At 43.8% G+C, this 18804-nt stretch overlaps 1 protein-coding gene across 3 annotated transcripts in view; it reads left to right on the top strand.

The window, feature by feature from the left end:
- ANO6 (anoctamin 6) overlaps positions 1-18804 on the top strand; it is a 140025-nt gene that overhangs the window by 88944 nt on the left and 32277 nt on the right. For 2 of the 3 annotated variants that reach the window (XM_075014143.1, XM_075014140.1), the window contains 5 exons: positions 11539-11604; positions 12964-13242; positions 13937-14050; positions 16195-16310; positions 17070-17204. In XM_075014143.1, the coding sequence (XP_074870244.1) occupies positions 11539-11604; positions 12964-13242; positions 13937-14050; positions 16195-16310; positions 17070-17204 (710 nt within the window). Of the gene's footprint in view, positions 1-11474; positions 11605-12963; positions 13243-13936; positions 14051-16194; positions 16311-17069; positions 17205-18804 lie in introns of all 3 variants that reach the window. The other variant, XM_075014152.1, reaches the window with a different exon arrangement.

The raw sequence follows: 18804 nt of genomic DNA, 5'->3' as shown, positions 1-18804 counted from the left end.
CCATGAGTGATGCTCTCGCAGAAGGCCTCTCTGATACAGACCCCATCTTGTTTGGCCTGGCAACTGGGGGCAGCAGCCAGGTGCTCATAGCCAGGGCCAGATTCGGCCACCAGCCCCTTGAGGAAGGCATTCCCCATACCCTTCACAATGTTGTGGAGGACACAGCAGGTGCCCACCACCTGTGGCACGTTCTGCCCCCTGAACTCCAGGCATGAGAGGAGGCATCGCCACTGCCCCTTCAAGCACCCAAAGGCCCACTCGATCACATTGTGAATCTGGTTGAAACGGGTGTTGAAGGCCTTCTGGGTGGGGTTGAGGTGGCCTATATAGAATTGCATGAGACACAGCTGCAAGGAGTAGGCGATCACCACCACCATGCAGAGTGGCATGGTGGCATTGCCGACTGGGAGTTCCCATTGAGAGGTCCTGGCCTCCATGCACCAGCACAGGCCAGAATTCTGGAACACGTGTGTTGTGTATCCGGCCTGCACAGCCCATGTACACATCCGTGAACCAGCCTTTGGGATCTACCAGGGCCTGGAGGACTGCTAAGTGGTAGCCCTTTCTGCTGATCTAGTGGCTGGCACTGTGTGCTGGGGTATGGATGGGAATGTGCATCCCATCCAGGGCACCAAAGCAGTTTGGGAAGCCAAGTGCTGCAAATCCTGAGGCTGCTGTGTCCAGAACCCCACGTGGATGACTCTGTGGAGGAGCATTGCATTGATCGCACGGATGACCTGCACGGGTTGGAGGATGTATGCTATCATGAGGGCATGTCAAGCAGTTCTCAGCCCCTGGCCCCCCCGCCACATCCTGGCCTCCTGCCACCAAGGGTCCCATTGCCGGGGGGTCGGCCTCCCTCCTCCCTGTGGCAGGAGTGTGACCTGGGGCCTGGCTTACCCCCATAAGCACAGTCCTGATAGTGGTCTTGCCCACCCCGAACTGGTGCCCCACAGACTGGTATCTGTCTAGGGTGGCCAACTTCCATATAGCAATCATGACCCACTTCCCAAGGGGGAAAGCAGGCCCAATGCTGGTATTCTGGTGCCTCAGTGCGGAGACGAGCCAGTGGCAGAGCTCCTGAAAGGTCTGTCTGCTTATGCAGAAGTTCTGCAGTCATCTGGCCTAGTCCTACTGCTCCAGCACCAGTCACTCCCACCAGTCTGAGCTGCTGGGGTGGCTCCAGAAGCATGGGCCACCCAGCGGGTCACCAGCAGGATTCCAAGGGTGGGGGGCAGCTCGGCCACCCAAGGAGGTGGGGGGTGGCTGTGATGACTATGCACAGCAGCTGTAGCACAATGTCCAGGGTGTCGGTGTCTAAAGCCAGGAGTAGGTGCTCAGACTATAATGCTGCGTGCTGGGCTCTGCGTTGCTTGGAGCAGCTTGGCAGGCCTCAGCTAGTGCAGGGCGGGGGTGTTCAGGAGAGGCCCTTTAAGGAGGCAGCTAGGTGTGGGCCCCGAAGGGCTTGGCAGCCATGCGACCCCATCCATGGTGCCTCCAGCTCCATTCTTGCAAATGAGCGCCCCGACCTGTGTGGCTGCTCCCTTGCAAAAGAATGGAGCGGTCCTTCGAAAGGGCAGATGGAACCTTCGATCTGCTTTTGGTGGGTAGCGGCGCACTTTCGAAAGGCTAGAACTCGATTGTTATCATTCGAACTTTTGCCTTTCAAAGGAGAGCTCTCCTGTAGACACAGCATGAGAGTTTTAAAAGGTGAGAGTTTTCTGCCTTTCTAACGTTAGAGTAAATGAGGGCCAGCTCTAAGTATCTTTGCTCCTTAGATAAAGGCAAGATTTGCCAGTGCCATCCCTCCTTCATCATCTCTATTGTTCATTCTTTGCTCTTAGGCCTCACGTGTTTGTAAAATGGTTTTAAGTTTATTAGGAGAAAAACTCTGCTGAAATATGCATCCTTAAAACTGTTTTCACAGGCATCTCCAGTGCATAGATGCTTGTTTTTGTATCAAAGCCCCTGCTATGCAGAAAGTATTGAGGCCAAAGCTTGCTACACCACTTCATTTTATAAGCAAATTATGCATAGCCTTAAAAACATCCTGTATTTCCTTCCAAGTAATGCACTTGATTTTTCTTTGGGTCTTATTGCACCCCGCTACTAGGAGAAGAAGAGAGAGACAGAAGCAGTAAAGAAACAAAGGTAGTCAGAGTAATTGAAAGGGGGGAAACATATAAAGGAAAAGCTTTGTAAGGGAAGGTGGGTTATTTATGTGTTGTGCAATCTTGAAGACTTGGAAAATACTAATTAATAGAGAAAGTAACAATAGATGTAGCATTTTGGTCTATCAGAATTCCCAGAAAGATGTAGAAATATTTCATATAGGGGTGCCAGCTTTCCCAACTGGGCAAACTAAACACCATTCACAGCATCATGTCTGATGAATCCAGTGTGGTAGAGTTGGCAACCCTAATTTTATGTGTAAGGATTTTATTTGTCTTGGAATAATCTCTAATCTTTTTGTTGTCTTTTAGAGGCGCTATTGCTTATTTGATGATGTTTTCTTTTGGAGCAAATTGACTACTATTTTTACCATGAAATACTTTTACAAGTAACCAAAATGGGAAATGTGGTCATTTACAATCAGCTTTAAATACTGCATATTTCACTGCCTGCGCTGATCAATAATAAACTGAAAAAAGGCAAACTTCATATCCAGCACATTGTTTAATTCAAGATGCTTACAGATTGAATGCTTCCTTGTTTGTAGTACTCTTCTTTTGACTCTCCTGGCAGTTTTATATACCTACGAGCCAAGGGTTTGTTGTGTACAGAGAGTTAGAACTCTGGGTTATTGAAGAGTAATAGATACAAAGGGGTCTATTCTCCTGGGATGAAATCCTGGCTTCATGGGAGACAATGGCAAAATTCCCATTGACTTCAGTGGAAACAGGATTTCTACTTTGATAGGTAAGGATAGTAAGAAAGGACAATACCTTTTGGAATAAGTTCTGGCATGAATTGCACTCCACACAGCACTATTAGGTGACACGTAAATCAGGGCAGGAATTAAATCGTTGTCTCATTTAAGTTAGTGGAAGTTATGATCCATATCTTCAGAAGTGGCCACTGACTTAAACCCAGTGGCCTTCGAGCTTCAACTCTTAGAATCCTTCAAGATTCACCCCTTGTTTCATGTTTGTTTCCTCAAATGATTCATTCACAACCCCTTTCTCCAAGAAGGTAGACCTTCCTTCTACCCTCCACTTACGGATGAGAGGAATATAAAGTCCATTGGTCTTTCACTCCCAGTGGGTCAGGTGAAGCGATAAATTGGAAGAGGTACAGGAATGATCCTGGAAACCAAATAAAAGGTTCATGCTCCCTGTCTTCTGTAGTGATTTGATGGAAGATATTTTGGCAAGCCAGGACCTTGGGATCCTAGGGAGCGCCTTCCTAGGGTGGGGCGGAGGTACTGTCGGGAACTCAGCTGGCTCCAGGCACAATTAACTAGCAAGTCACTGAGCTCAGCAGAACTGATAAACTCTCACAAAGTTGCATTGTTTCCTAATGAGACAGAAGGGCCAACGGATCACCGTTTGAGCCTGGAAGCAAAAACTGCACCATACCTGCTCAATGCACTCTATGCAGGCCTGCCGGTGGGGAGAGGGCGGGAAACAGGGAGAGAAAGGAGGAAGTTGCCATGGGGCCTGGCAATACAAAACAGCCCAGAATTCCCAACCACCTCCTCTACTACTGCAGCAGCAGCCAGAGCCTCAGGCCCTTTAACCATTGTCGGAACCCCATGTGGTGCACACCAGGCAGCACGGACAGCCAGGGGGGTTGCCTTGCTCTGGGCTGCTCTGAGGGCAGGCTGCTCCCAGACCTGCCCCTTCTGCCTGCGGCTCCACTCCTTCCAGGGATATGGAGCAGGGCTCCCCTCCACACACACATGCCTTGCCCAGGGGCCTGGTGAGGCTATTGGCCCTCCTGGCTCTGTGCTAGGCCTGCTCCCTCTATTGTCCCTTGCTGTAAACTCTGCCCGCTTCCGCTGCAGCCTTCATTCCTATTTTCCTCAGAATTCCTGACTCCTGGGCTCCAACCACTCTCAGAATCTCCTCACAATGAGCTTAGGTCCTGACCTTTGCTTCTCCTCCAGCTCCTGGCACTAACCATAGAATTTGTTGAACCACAAGAGGTCAGTATTATCGAGCAGCATTACCAACACTTCCACTGCTTTCTGGCCTCCTAGAAGACATTTAGGGGTAAATTACTGCTAACTAACAGCACAGAACAATGAGAACCAGGACTGGTGGCTGGAAACAAATTTTATGAGACAACAGGAAACTTGGTCACATCCATTATAAGCGGATATCTGACTAAAATTACGTCAGGCCATAGATGTTGCCAGACCAGAGAGACTAGAGAGGTTCAATCTGTACATTTTACAAGGTGTCTGAGGATGTACTAGCCGTGTCTGAGATTAAAATTTCTCCCATGAAGTATGAATTTAAATCCTCACAATTTGTGCGCTCAACTTAGTCCCTATTGTCAGCTACAGGTAACTAGAGTTACAGTAAATGTTCCAATCTGCCTTTTTTTTCCTGCTGGGATCCTTAAATAGCTTGTAGTTGAAAACTAATGAGGCAGCAATAGAAAGGTAAATTCAAAATAAATTAACAGATACTGTGGTTTTAGTCCCAATCTAACTCCTATTCAGTTACATTGAAAGACTCTCAGGCTGTGTCTACACTATCCCAAAACTTCAAAATGGCTATGCAAATGGCCATTTCGAAGTTTACTAATAAAGCGCTGAAATACATATTCAGCACCTCATTAGCATGCCGGCCACCGCAGCACTTCGAAATTGACACAACTCGCCCAGATCGGGATCCTTTTCGGAAGAACCTTGGCAACTTCAAAATCCCTTTATTCCTAACAGCAGATAGGAATAAGGGATTTTGAAGTTGCTGGGGTTCTTTCGAAAAGGAGCCCCATCTGGACGAGCCGCGTCAATTTTGAAGTGCAGCGGCTGCCGGCATGATAATGAGGTGCTGAATATGTATTTCAGCGCTTCATTAGTAAACTTTGAAATGGATATTTGCATGGCCATTTTGAAGTTTTGGGCTAGTGTAGACACAGGCTCATTGACTTCAGTGTGAGTTGGATCAGAACCTTAGTTTCTCATGGTAGCCAATGGAGATAAACCAATTCATCCTTATACATTTTTTTTAATTCAGATAAAAATATACAACCCACAGCAAATATATTGGCTATTCAGCAGTTTCTACAAAAAGGTTTACAGAGATCTTTAGATAAGCAGGATCTGAGAGGATTGTTTTCATTAGTAAACAACCTTTTTTCTAAATTATTCCTGTTAATCAAATATAATTAGTCTAATTTAGTTAACGCGACAAACAGAAAACTGAACAATTTTTAAAAAACAACAGTTTCCTCCACTGTTTTGGAATGTGGCATGCCTGAATAAAGGGAACAATAGCTGTTTTAAAAATAAACCTTGCAAACAAATACCATTTTTAAGTCCATTTTATGCCATTGCTTGGGTCTATAAAAGGTGCCATGCTGCATGAACTGGTTGTGTGCCAGGATGATCTATGTTGCAGTGAGATAAGAAAGAGGAAAGAGGCCACTGAGTTAAGGGAGAAGGCTGGGGATGGATTTATTTGGCAGGGCTGACAGTAGTGAGGAACTCATGGGAGTAAGGTCTTATTTACATCTCAGCCCCACATGAATCCTGCTCCCATTTCCTCACCTCACATTCTGGGTCAGGAGAGCAATCAGGAATTGTAAGCGGGCAGCTTCATGTGGAAGTGGGTCTAGAACTAGTTTCTTTCCAAGTACAATTACTAAAAATTACCTGGGGGTGGCAGCTTCTCCCGTCAGGGAGCTGCTCCAATGGGTGGCTGCCCTTTTCCCCAGAGCTCTGCACCTTGTGGCAGCAGCTCCTGCCGTAGGGGAGCTCCTTTGTGGGGCAGCTGCCCCCTTCCCTGGCACCCTATGGTGGCAGCCCCTGCTGCCAGTGAACTCCACAATGGGGCAGCTGCCTTGTGCCCTGGTGCCCTACTTTTAGGGGAGGCAGCTTCTGCTGCCAGGGCGCCCATCCATGGGTCAGCTGGAGGGAGGCAACTACTGCTTCATTCCCTGCCCCCCCTTTACTCCCCGCCCATCAGAAGGCTTTGGAACACCACTCCCCTTCATCCTTGGCACCTCCTCATTGAAGGCTACAGAGCCGCCATCCCTGAGGCCTCTCCCTGGAGAATCAGCCCCCATCACCAAGGAGACCTGACATGGGACAGCAGCGCCATCCCCATCGCTGGAGGCTGGTGTCCTGTAGGCTTTCTTTTATATGGAGATACACATCTCATAGAAGTGAAAGGAACCTCGGGAGATCAATGAGTCCCATCCCCTGCCCTCTTGACAGGACCAAGCACCATCCCTTTTAAAAAAAAACCAAAACAAACAAAATATTTATCCCAGATCCCTAAAAGGCCTCTTTAAGGATTGAACTTACAACACTGGATTTAGCAGACCGAGGCTCAAGCCACTGAGCTATCCAGTGCCTAAATAAAATCTATTCTTTATGGCAGGGGTGGGGAAACCCCAAGTCCACAATCTGCACCAGCCTGCAGCTTGTCTAGACCCAGACTGCGAGGCTCACAGCTCCCTTCCATAGCATCCCCACCCCTCCTGTGACAGGGTGGAGGGCTTGGAACCCTGAGCCTCGCGGGCCGGATCAGGAAAACAGCAGTGGCCTCAGCAGCCTGCCTGGAGGCTTCCTCCTACTGCTCTGATTGGCTGGAATTCTGGACAATCAGAGCAGCAGAGGGCGGTGCCTGGGAATAGAGGGAGGGGGAGCAGAGATGTGTGTGTCTGGAGCAAGTAAGTGCAGCCTGCACCTCCTCCCACCTCCTTCCCACCCCAACTCCCCACCCTGCTCCTTCCCCCTCCCTCCCAGACCCCTCCACTTCCACCCTGACCCTTCCCTCCAAGACCCCCTACTCCAAACCCTCCTGCACCCTTCTTCCCACCTAAACCCACAAGCCCTGCCCCCTCCTCTGCCCAGACCCCCACTTCTCTCCTACACCCCCCTCCCATCCAGGTCACGCACCCCCAACCTACTCCTTCACCTTCCCTCCCACCCAGACCCCAAATCCCTGATCTCCATACAGTTGGGGACCACATCAGTGAGGTTTGGTTTTTTTTTCTTCCTTCTTAGTTGTATGGCCCCTGCTGGATTTGCTATTGGTCAGTGGCTTTGAGCCAAAATATGTTCATCTCCCCTGCTTTTCAGTATACTCACTTCACATCTTCAAGCCTTAGTCTTGCAACCATAAGCAACAGAAACTTTTTACAAGAAAAAAGGGAAGAACCACGTGAGGACAGAAGCAGCAGCCTAAAAAAACCCAAATTTCACAGGACTCTCAAGAAAACCATGAGTGGTGGTAATACTGGGACAGGAGCGATGTCTCTTCACCCGACGACCAGGGGAATCTTTAAGCCTGCTGAGCTAATGTTCTTTCTGTGTTTGACTGAGATCCTCCTTTGATATTCAGAGGACCAAACTGTGGAATTCATTGCTGTGATATTTTTAATGAAGAAAACTGACCAGCAGGATTGTTTAAAGGGTTTAGATATGTATAAATAAGCGCAGTATCAACATTTACATTATCTAGAAAAAATACAAAAGCTTTCTTTCTGTTTTTGTGCCTCGTGTGTTAACCGAATGACAGCAGGCATCAAGAAGAAATAGACTAGGAGGAGAAAGTGTAAAATAATTAAAATAATAAATGGTATATAGAAGATAGTGGTTCTGTTCTCCTGGTGGGAAAATCAAAACTAGGAAAAGGAAATACTTCTTTCACACATGCGATTACACTTTAAAATGTGTTACCACAAAAAATGTTGAGGACAAGAACATACCTAATTCTTAAAAGTGATTGGATATGTATGGGGCTACCAAGAACAGCCAAAGCTATCACAGTAAGTGTATACAACAATTCTGGAAGGGATTCTAAACCTCAGGGTTTTAAACAAATCTAATTACAGATTAAACCTCTCTCGTCCAGCAACATCCATGGTCTGGCATGCTTTTAGTTAGCCCAGTGTTCACTTGTCATGGGTATGGCTGAGTTTCCCACAGTCCCATAAAATTTATTTACAACCACCAGTCCTGGCTTTCAGTGTTCTGTGCCATTATTTAGCTGTAATTTACCCCAAAAGTCTTCTAAGAGCCCAGTAAGCAGTGAAAGTGTTGATAATGTGTTGGACAATATTCACCTGCAAATTCCAACAAATTCTCCAGCACCGGTGCTTGCTTGCTGCTTCCTTTGTGGTGGTTCAGAGAGGAGAGTTGAGCATCAAGACAGATTTCTGATTTTTGAGCCTCTGGACAGACTGCCAAGTGAGATACACTGTGTGAGCAAAGTTAACATTTTTCGTGGACTTCAACAAATTGCTGTCACTGTATACATCCTGGGGCCAGTAGCAGCCCCATCCACCAATTCCTTTGTTGTATGACAGGAGGGTATGAAACCAGGCTCTCTCTGCCTTTCCCACATAGAGACACTGAGGACTTCTGGCTAGGGTGACTATCTGTCCCGTATTGGGCAGGATGGTCCCTTATTCAGGATGCCAAAAAGATGCACTGTCTTATTTTTTAAAAAGGACTAATTGTCCCGTATTTAGGCACTTAGGTGTGGGGGGTGGAAGCGACTGGCTGGTGCTTTTCTGGGGCTCTGGGCAGGGAGCGACCATGGCTGCCACTTCCCCAGGTCTGAGGCCATATTTGGGACTGGGAGATATTGTCACCCTAGTTCTGGGACAACACAACTACCTCTACGGCTGCTCCAGCTATCACCAGCTTTTTATTTTTATGATGATGAATTTGTGAATTATGAGGTTGCAGAGGATTTCCTTAGAATAATAATGAGAGTTTATGTCATTATCATGAAAGATGGACAAAATTGCAGACTATTGGCAGGAGAATGGGCACTGCTTATCATGGCAGAATTCAGAGGTGAAGAATATTTCCTCATAGGTAACACGTGCTGTACACACTGGTAGGATTCCCTCAGCAGTTAAATTAAGTGAGAAAAGGAGAAGAACGGCAACGTTGGCGGCTTTTGTCACAGAGCCAAAATTTGGGGCTGACTCATTTCTGTAATGCGTCACATTAAAATGCTAGCTATGAAGGCTGTCAGACAATTAAAAAATTCATTGTGATTAATCGTGTGATTAATTGTGTTGTAAAATAATAATAGAATAGTGTTTATTTGGATATTTCCTAATTTTTCAAATTTTTTTTTCAATTACAACTTAGAATATGAAGTTTAGGTGCTTGCTTTATATTAATTTATTTTTGTTACTAATATTTCCACTGTAAAAAACAAAGCAAATAGTATTTTTCAGTTCCCCCATTACAAGGTCTGTAGTGCAGTCTCTTTACCATGGAAGTTGAACTTACAAAAAAATAACAATTGAAAATTAAAATTAAAACAGTGTAAAACTTTAGAACCTACAAATTCACTCAGTCCTACTTCTTGTACACTCAGACAAACAAGTTTGTTTACATGTTCAAGTAATAACACTGCCAGCTTCTTGTTTACAGTGTCACTTGAACTTAAAAACAGGTGCTTGCATGGCATTGTTGTAGCCAGAATCTCAAACTATTTACGTGCCTGAGGTGCTAAAGATTTGTGTATCCCTTCACACTTCAACCATCATTTCAGAGGATGTGCATCGATGCTGCTAGCCGGTTTTGCTGGATAATCATCCAAAAAATTGTGGACCAATGCAAGTTCACTTTCATCACGAGTCAAATGCTACCAACAAAAGGTTGATTTTTCCTTTTGAGGGATTCCGTTCTATATTTTCTGCATCAGTGCATTGCTCTTTTAAGATTTTTGAAAACATGCTACACAGCTTCTCCCTCAGGTTTTGGAAAGCACTTCAGATTCTTAAACAAATGCTAGAGCTACCCTTAGAAATCTCACATTAGCACAGTGAGGGTGTACAGAGAGAAAGGCCTGTCCCCCAAGGGATTAAAGAGAGCCTTTAGGCCCAGCCAGCTCCACCCTGCTTTACTTTCAACCGATGCCAGGCCTAGAGGGAGGAGAAAAAGAAGGAGCCTGGCTCAGTTTGGGGCTGACTTGCAGGGAGACAGGAGGAGGTTCAGCAGAGGGATCACAGTCTGCCTGTTCAGCATACACAGGTGCACAGAAGCCCCACACTACTCCTCTGGAGGGAAAAGGGGGGAACTCCTGAGAGACACCCCCCCACACACACACACTGAGGGAGAATGTGGGCCTTTGGGGCCATGCCCCAATTTAAGGAATAGTAAGGGAGTGGTTCAGGGGCCCTGGGCCAGGATGACAAGTGGCCCACATCCTCCCCACTTCCCCCCATTTTGGCCTGCCTACTTGGTGTTCTAGCCAATAGGCTTCCCAGCCGCCTTGGACCTGGCTGAAAGTACCATTTTGTGTTTTGTCAAATCTGTAGTGAAAGTGTTCATGTGCTGGGTTGTCATCTCAGACTGCTATAACAAGAAGTAATGTCAGAATGCAGGTAAGAAACAGCACAGGAAACAATTCCCCACCAAGGAACTGAATCACACATTTAACTAACACTTTTTTTTTTAATGAGCTTTGTCAGCATGGAAGCATGTCCTCTGGGATGATGGCTGAAGCACAAAGAGCATACAAATGTTTAGCATGTCTAGCACGTAAACACTTAGCAATGCCAACTGTAAAAGTGCCATGAGAATGTCTGTGCTCGCTTTTAGGTGACATTGTAAATAAGTAGGCAGAATTGTCTCCTAAAAATGCAAACAAGCTTGTTTCTTTTAGAGATTGGCTGACCCAGAAGTAGGACTGGGTAAACTTTTTAGCTCAAGTTTTACACTGTTTTGTTTTACAGTGCATTTATGTAATAATCTACATTTGTAAGTTACGCTTTCATGATAAAAAGATCACACTACGGTGCTTGTATGGGGCAAGTTAAAAAGCTATTTCTTTTCTTTATCATTTTTACAATTCAGATATAATGTAAAGCGAGCACTGTATATTTAGTGTTCTGTGTCGTTACTGAAAACTTAGAAAAACATCCAAAATATTTAATATATTTCAATTGGTATTTATGGTTTGGCATTGTGATTAAAATAGATTAATTGCAGCTTGCAATTAATTTTTTTAGTTAATCTCATGAGTTAACTGTGATTAGTCAACAGTCCTACCATATACAGATGAAGATCTGAATTTGTGGCTTGACCTACCTGTAATTGTAAAACATGGGCTAGAGCTCACATACCTTTAGCAATCCAAGAAAGCAGATATTCTCCATAACTTGATTTTAAAGTGTTATGCTCTTAGAAAAATAATAATATTAGTAGTTAATGGAGAACTGATTGCCATAACAACTATACTGTAGATATTGTGAATAATAACCCATCAGAAGGGTGATTCTTCACTTTTGTTGGACAATCCTTTACCTTTATTTTATGCACACAGCTTTATACAAATGACATAAATCAGCAAACAAAGATGTTTTACCACTTGCATTTGATCTTGACAGAGGAAGAGACAAGCATATGAGTCCAATCTTATAAGCAATGGCTTGCAACTTGAAGCAATGAGATCAGTGAGTATTCTTTCCTGTGTGGACTGTTGTGGCTGAAGGCTGAATTTGGCTCCACATGGACGAGGAAATTAAGTCTATGAATGCACTGTAGCTTCTTCCCCTTCTTTATTCCTGTAAGGTCAGGATGTTGGTGTCAGGAGATGTTTCCCTGGCCTTCCTTTTGTCTAGGAATAGAATCTCTGTATTGTAATCATGAATCGGTCACTGACTTGCTCTGTGACCTTCGGTGAAGTCACTTATGCTTTATGTCGGTTTCTTCCTTTGCAAAGTGCAGTTAGTACTTACCTACTTTACAGAGGCATTGGGAAGATTAAATAATTTGTTTAGTCCTTTGAACACATGAAGCCCAATAAACATTCTAAGGGGCCACTTCTGCCCCCTGCCCTTCTGGCATATAGGAATTGTAAATGGGACACCAGGGATTGGGGAGAATTCGCCTAATGAAATAGGCCATAATAAATGGTCCTCTAGGCTGTGCAGGCTCTAACATAGTGGGAATAGCTGTAGCACTCAGCACTAGGAAGATTCTGGACTGCAGATCAGCCCATAAGTAGCTGTGGACAGGCTGGTACAAGATGAAGTGGCCACTGGTGATAGTCTCATTTATGCCAGGGGCCATGTTAGCCACCGCAGCAGCTCAGAATCCAGGAAGCTTCTTCCTTAGCAATGTCTGCTGTGCTGTAGTCCCAGAAGATGCAGCAAAAAACTGGCGCAACATCCTTTTATTATTATTTTGTAACATAATGAGTTCCAGAACAGGGAGGTCCCCCTGCCACTTCCTCCCCGGTTGGGCTCAAAATCCACATCTTTGAGCCTTTGATAGATAGCCACTTGCAGCGGAAGTTCCACTTGGGCACCCTAGCATATGATTGGGTCCTTAGACCATAGTATGCACATCAACCAGCAGCAGGGAGCCCTGTTAGGAGAAAATCCAATATGGATATATTGCTCCTTGTAAATGGTACGTTGTAAATTTGTGCAGGTTCTGGTAATTCTGCTGCACTCATGATTCAAAATCATTTTAAATAGTGAGCTTCTTTGAGAACTAGATCTATAAACAGCCTTAAGAAAAGCACATAGGTAATATGTATTAAAATTTAAATTGATTTGTAAAATATTTTGCAGATATGTTACCATTAAAGCAACAATTAAGTGATCTTGTTAACATGTGGTTCTCTCTCTTTGGTGCTTTTGCAAAAGTTAATGAGATGTTCATTAGTATGGATAAAGAATACATCCCTTAAATTGTCTTCTAGGGGTTTCAAAGACAAGGGAAAATCTGTCTTGCTGCCAAGTATTATGAAGAGCTCTTTGCTTTCATTTTTATGCACATATATTTTTAATATGCTTCCACTTTAGGTCCTAGATGAAAAGCTTATTTTTGTAAAAGTGCACGCCCCTTGGGAAGTGCTGTGCACGTACGCCGAGGTTATGCACATCAAACTGCCTCTTCAGCCCAATGACCTGAAAACTCGAGATTCAGCTTTCAACTGGTTTAGTAGACTCTTCCAAGTGGATGAAAATATCATCAAACCAGAGCAAGATTTTTTTACTGCCCCATTTGAAAAGGCCCGTTTGTCTGATTTTTACATTCAAGACAAAGACACCTTCTTCAACCCTGCAACCAGAAGCCGTATTGTAAGTCAGTATAAAGATTTATTTCTTTTCTGTCTCTAAACCCAGCCAAAGACGTTTGATTATTTCTCTTTTTTTTAATCGCAACAATACAAGCACCATTACCAGTAACAAACAACCCTCTTGAAAGATTAGAAATGTCCTGTAGGGAACAATCCTACATTGACTAGGAGGCTGAGGCTTGGTCTACTGTATGCAGTGAAGTCGAATGCAGATACATAATTCTAGCTAGGGCAATTGCGTAGCTAGAATTGACTTATCTGCAATCAACTTACCTGACTGTCCACACAGAGTGAGGTTGACAGGAGACTCTCCCATCACGCTGCCTTATTCCTTGTGACAGCGAGTACAGGGGCCAACTGCTGACCCCAGACAATTTGATTTCGCACATCTCTACTAGGTGCACAAAATCAAACTCTGGAAGAGTGACCCTGACTGGGTTGATAGTCCCAGAAATGTTAGACATACCCTGACTGGGTGATCTAAAGGGCTGAAATTCCAAATAGTCATCCAATTTGGGTTCTACTTATAGCCCAAAATAGAGTTTAAGTGTGACTTAAATGGGGTGGTGGCCTTGTACAGTGAACAGTACCTAGGGAAATTACGCTCTTCATCACTACTGATTCTGTGGCAACACAATTGTAGTTTACATTGTTTTCAAAATTGAAAGAGATACAGGGCATTTTGTATTTTTCAGGTTTACTTTATTCTTTCCCGTGTGGAATATGCAGTAAAAGACAATGTAAAAAAATTTGGTATTAACAAACTCCTAGACTCTGGGATCTACAAGGCAGCGTTTCCTCTTCATGATGTAAGTCAAGTGCTTGGAAAGGGTATCCTAGTTGGGAATAAATTTGCATGTTGATTGAAGTCATATGTATGATTCCTGTAGCGAAATATGTAAGGCATTGATTTTATTTGTTTGCTGACTATCTTATCTGGAGAGAATGGCTGGAAGAAAAATTTCTTTCAAACCTTCTTTGCAGAAGAAAATTTTTCAACTAAACACACCTTTTTCAGAAAAGGTTTTTTTTTCAGAGATTTTAATGCTTCTCTGCAACACCAAACACTCTGAAACTGAAATACTTTGATCTGGAAATGAAGTTTAGGTGCCTGATTGGAGTTGAATGTCATTCAGTTGCCTCATGTCCTAATTCTCCTCTAAGGGCCGGTCTCCCCAGCTGGACTATACTGTCTATGATGCTCTGTGACCAGAAACTCCCAGGATGTACCTGTTCCCCTCTCCAAGAAGAAAAGCTAAATATTGTCCCTAATTGCCTTTCTTGTTGCACTGTAGAATAGAATGTAAAATAAAATTTAAAATTCTTAATGCAAGTTCACATTTTCACCAAATATGTCTATAACCAACTTAGCAAGGAAACAAAGTGGTATTTCTCTCTGCACCATCTTTTACGTCTAAAACAGATGCTGGAACATCTACATTTATTTTCGAGAGTTTTCAGACTTTATTATAGTATACCATTGTCCTCAAAGAAAGCACCTGCTAGTATGTTAGAGGCACCCACTGTCTATTTCATTTCAATCTCATTCTTTAATTGTAACTAATCCTTTTTTATTTATTCTCCCAATCCTAAACCCCAAAGTGCAAATACTTACATGCATGTTTAACTTTAAGTACATGAATGAACCCCATTGTTTTCAGTATGACTCACATAATAAACAGTAACAGAGAGAAAGTTGTGCTAGTCTGTATACTATCAAAACAAAAAAGCAGTCAAGTAACACTTTAAAGACTAACAAAATAATTTATTAGGTGAGCTTTCGTGGGACACACCCACTTCTTCAGACCATAGCCATACCAGAACAGACTCAATATTTAAGGCACAAAGAACCAAAGATAGTAATCAAGGTTGACAAATCAGAAAAAAATATCAAGGTGAGCAAATCAGAGAGTAGAGGGGTGAGGGGGGTCAAGAATTAGATTAAGCCAAGTATGCAAAAGAGCATACTTCAAACTTAAAACTCTCTAAGACAAAGTGTTAATGGGCACAAAACAGACATAAAAACACTCCTGATCAACAAACCTGTTAGCTGGCATTTTAATGGAGTGGGCCATTCTGTAATGACTTAAAAGTCTGCATCTTACTGAAGAGGAATTTTCACAACAGTCTTGAAAGAGAGGCTGCTGAACTCTCTTTTATATTCAAATTTGACACATTAACACATGGTTTGAACCAGGATGGGAATTTTCTGGGTCACTATAGGGACTCTTTTGCATACATGGCTTAATCTAATCCTTGACTCTCCCCCCACCTGTTCTGCCCCTCTACTCTCTGATTTGCTCACCTTGATATTTTTTTCTGATTTGTCAATCTTGATTACTGTTTTTGGTTCTCTGTCCCTTAAATATTGAGTCTGTTCTGGTATGGCTATGGTCTGAAGAAGTGGGTGTGTCCCATGACAGCTCACCACCTAATAAATTATTTTGTTAGTCTTTAAAGTGCTACTGGACTGCTTTTTTGTTCACTTAATTAAAGTTAAGCATATGCGTAAGCATTTACAAGATTGGGTCTTTAATAGCAAGCCTTTCTGCTGTCACTGCTTTGTTGCTTACTACTGCTTTTTTGTAACTCGCAGTGGCTTTTGGGCTAGTGGTTCTCAAACGTCACTGCATTATGACCCCCCCATCTGACAACAAATATGATTACATGACCCCAGGTGTGGAGTGCACACGTGAGCATCCTTCCCTAGGCAGATGGTGAAGCGGGGAAGAGCCCAGGCCTTGCTGTCACAGGCTCAGGCACTGGGAATTACGCCAGACATTGATCTCATCAGTGTAGCTCCACAATGGATCAGATTTCACACGGCCAGTGGGGCTGCAGTGACACTGGTTGGTACAGTTATAGTCGAGTCACGTAAATGAGCTCAGCTGTTTGGGTACGGTGTGTGCTTATCAGAAGGGGATAGTTTTCCAATATTCATTCTTTTTTGCAGTGTAGATTCAATTGCCCGTCAGAGGACCCCAACTGCCCTAATGAACGGTACCTTCTTTACAAGGAGTGGGCTCACCCCCGAAGTATTTACAAACTGCAGCCATTGGATCTTGTCAGGTGGGTAAGCATGTGATTGGTAGAATTCCAAAGGACCTAGGAATTCATGTAACATTTTCACTTCTTGGCACATTGAAGATTCATGACTTAATTCAATGATACTCAAACCGCAGTGTTTCAAGAGCCAACCTGGTGATCAACATTGGCCGCAAGAGCCACCGTAATAGCTGGGTATAACATTATATTTTCATATTTAAACAGTAGGTAAGGGGAAATATTTTATATAGAAGAATAATGTATATTATTTTCACAGTAAATAAGGTAATGACGTAATGCAAGTTGGTAACTTAACTGACTAATAACAGAATGAAAGCGTCCTTATTGGTTAATAACTTAGACTGGTTAATAATGAAATCCAATAGTGTTTTAATTTCATGTGTAGCAAAGAGCTACAGGAGATATATTAAAAAGCCACTTATGGCTCCTGAACCTCAGTCTGAGTGTCACTGCTTTAATTCTAATTAAAATATGCACGCCCATATCTGCACACGTGTTTGAGCATGCTCTGGTTGTGACTTCATAAGCTACAGGTATATGGCTATGTAACTAATCAAAATTGAGGTACATGAGAAGCAGCCATTACGTGCAAATCTAAAAATAATGCAAATTAACAGAAATACTTAGCTGTTGTACTTCTGCAGCCACACAGTGTAAAAACATGAAAATTGAGGCTAGCCCTAAGTTTCTGCACTAGAGAGCGGTCTGAGAAAGAACTGTAGTTTTGACTGCATTTTCAAAGTGCTTTTCTCCCCCCAACAGGAAATATTATGGAGAGAAAATTGGAATATATTTTGCTTGGCTCGGTTTTTACACCCATATGCTAATCGTGGCAGCAGTAGTGGGACTTGCCTGTTTTCTGTATGGGTACACAACAAAGGACAACTGCACATGGAGGTATGGGGTGACTAGTTCAAATGTATTTTCACATGTTCACTGTATGGTGAGTAGTGGGGAGGGACACAAAGGAGGCACCAGCTAAAGCAGGGGAATGTAACCGCTCCCCATATGATTTGTTTATTCACAGCCCAGAGTCCACACACTCTCCCCATCCCCTCCCAATCCCACACTACCTGGCAAGGGGCGCTCTGTCCTCCTACTGTGCAAGCTCCAGCCCCCCGGCGTGGAGAGCCACAGAGCCTCTCACCACGCTGCCTGCCTGGCATCCCAGGCAGATGGCGTGGCCAAGAGCTGCCTGGGTGAGCAGATTGCAGCTGCTGCACTGAACCATCCCCTGGCAATGTGGTGAGAAGCACAGAAGCTCTGTCCCTGCCCTTTGCCTCCTGGCTGCTGGCCCCATTCCACTCCCCAGTCCTGCATTCGGTGATGGGCACGTGACCCTTTCTGTCACTGCCTGTTGTTGCCTACAGAGTTTGCTGGGCATAAAAAATGTGAACCTTGATAGTGATCCCTGGTTGAAGTTCACGATGCGTGAACACTTTGAACAGGAAACAGCAAGTACGTATCAGGGCTACAAGAGCATTGCTGGGTCATCTAGTCCAAGCGACATCAAAGTCCTACAACTCCCCCTTATTTTTCCTAATTCCCTTGCATCCTCCATTCTCATTCTGAATGTTCCCTCCTCTGCCCTCTGTCCTCATTCTCCTGCCTGACATACTGTAAGCAAACAAAGAGCCAACTCATGCCATGAGCTTTTGAGCAGAACTCCTTACTGAAACCGGTGCAGAGTTCTGCTATAAATCTTTAAGGTGCATTATGCCTACAGGCTTTACATAGCAGAATGTACAGAGACATGCATGTCAAATAAAACGTACATCGAATGAAAAGAACAGATAAGCAAAATTATTTAAGCAGCAAAAATATTAGACGAGCACCCCAAACTGTAGACCATGTTTCTGCCTTCAAAATAAAGAATGCATGAAAGTAAATTTAAAAAACAGGGAAAAAATGATGACAAATCCTGGGAAGAAAATAAAGTAAACAGCACAGCCTCTGAAACAGAATCAACTCCTGAATATCTTTTAGTACAGAAAGGGCTCACTAAGAACCTAACACAATAATTCCCCCTGACTTCAATGAGAGGTGGTCCAATCCCTGCATAAGCAAAAATCACGTTAATGGAAAAACAAATATAGAGAATAAGAATTGCCGCTGGATTGGTTCTGAAGTTAAAGATTGAATGTCCAGGGCAAAAAAGTAATAGAGAGATGAATATTACAATGACCTATTTAAGAGTTTGGTTTTTCATTCTTTATAGTTTTGTCATTTCTATGTGACCCCCACATACAATGTACAAATGCAAAGAAAACAGTGGAAAAATCAAAACTTCAGTGCAAGTTACTGTAACATGTCTATTTATATTTGTTACTCCCTAAGGGAGAGCAACAACTTTCCCATATGGTGAAATTCACATATGACTGGAGGGCCCTTTACGAGGCACTGTTTGTAACTTAATCCCTTCATTCCCTTAGTTTCTGTAGAACAGCTGCCCAGGGAAAATTCTGCTCCCCACTTTACCTCCTGAAGAGAGACATTG

Source organism: Carettochelys insculpta, chromosome 1 (genome assembly GCF_033958435.1).
Source record: "Carettochelys insculpta isolate YL-2023 chromosome 1, ASM3395843v1, whole genome shotgun sequence".
In the NCBI taxonomy this organism is placed as follows: domain Eukaryota; kingdom Metazoa; phylum Chordata; order Testudines; family Carettochelyidae; genus Carettochelys; species Carettochelys insculpta.
Note: the sequence above shows the minus strand (reverse complement) of the source record. Positions and strands in the feature narration are given on the sequence as shown.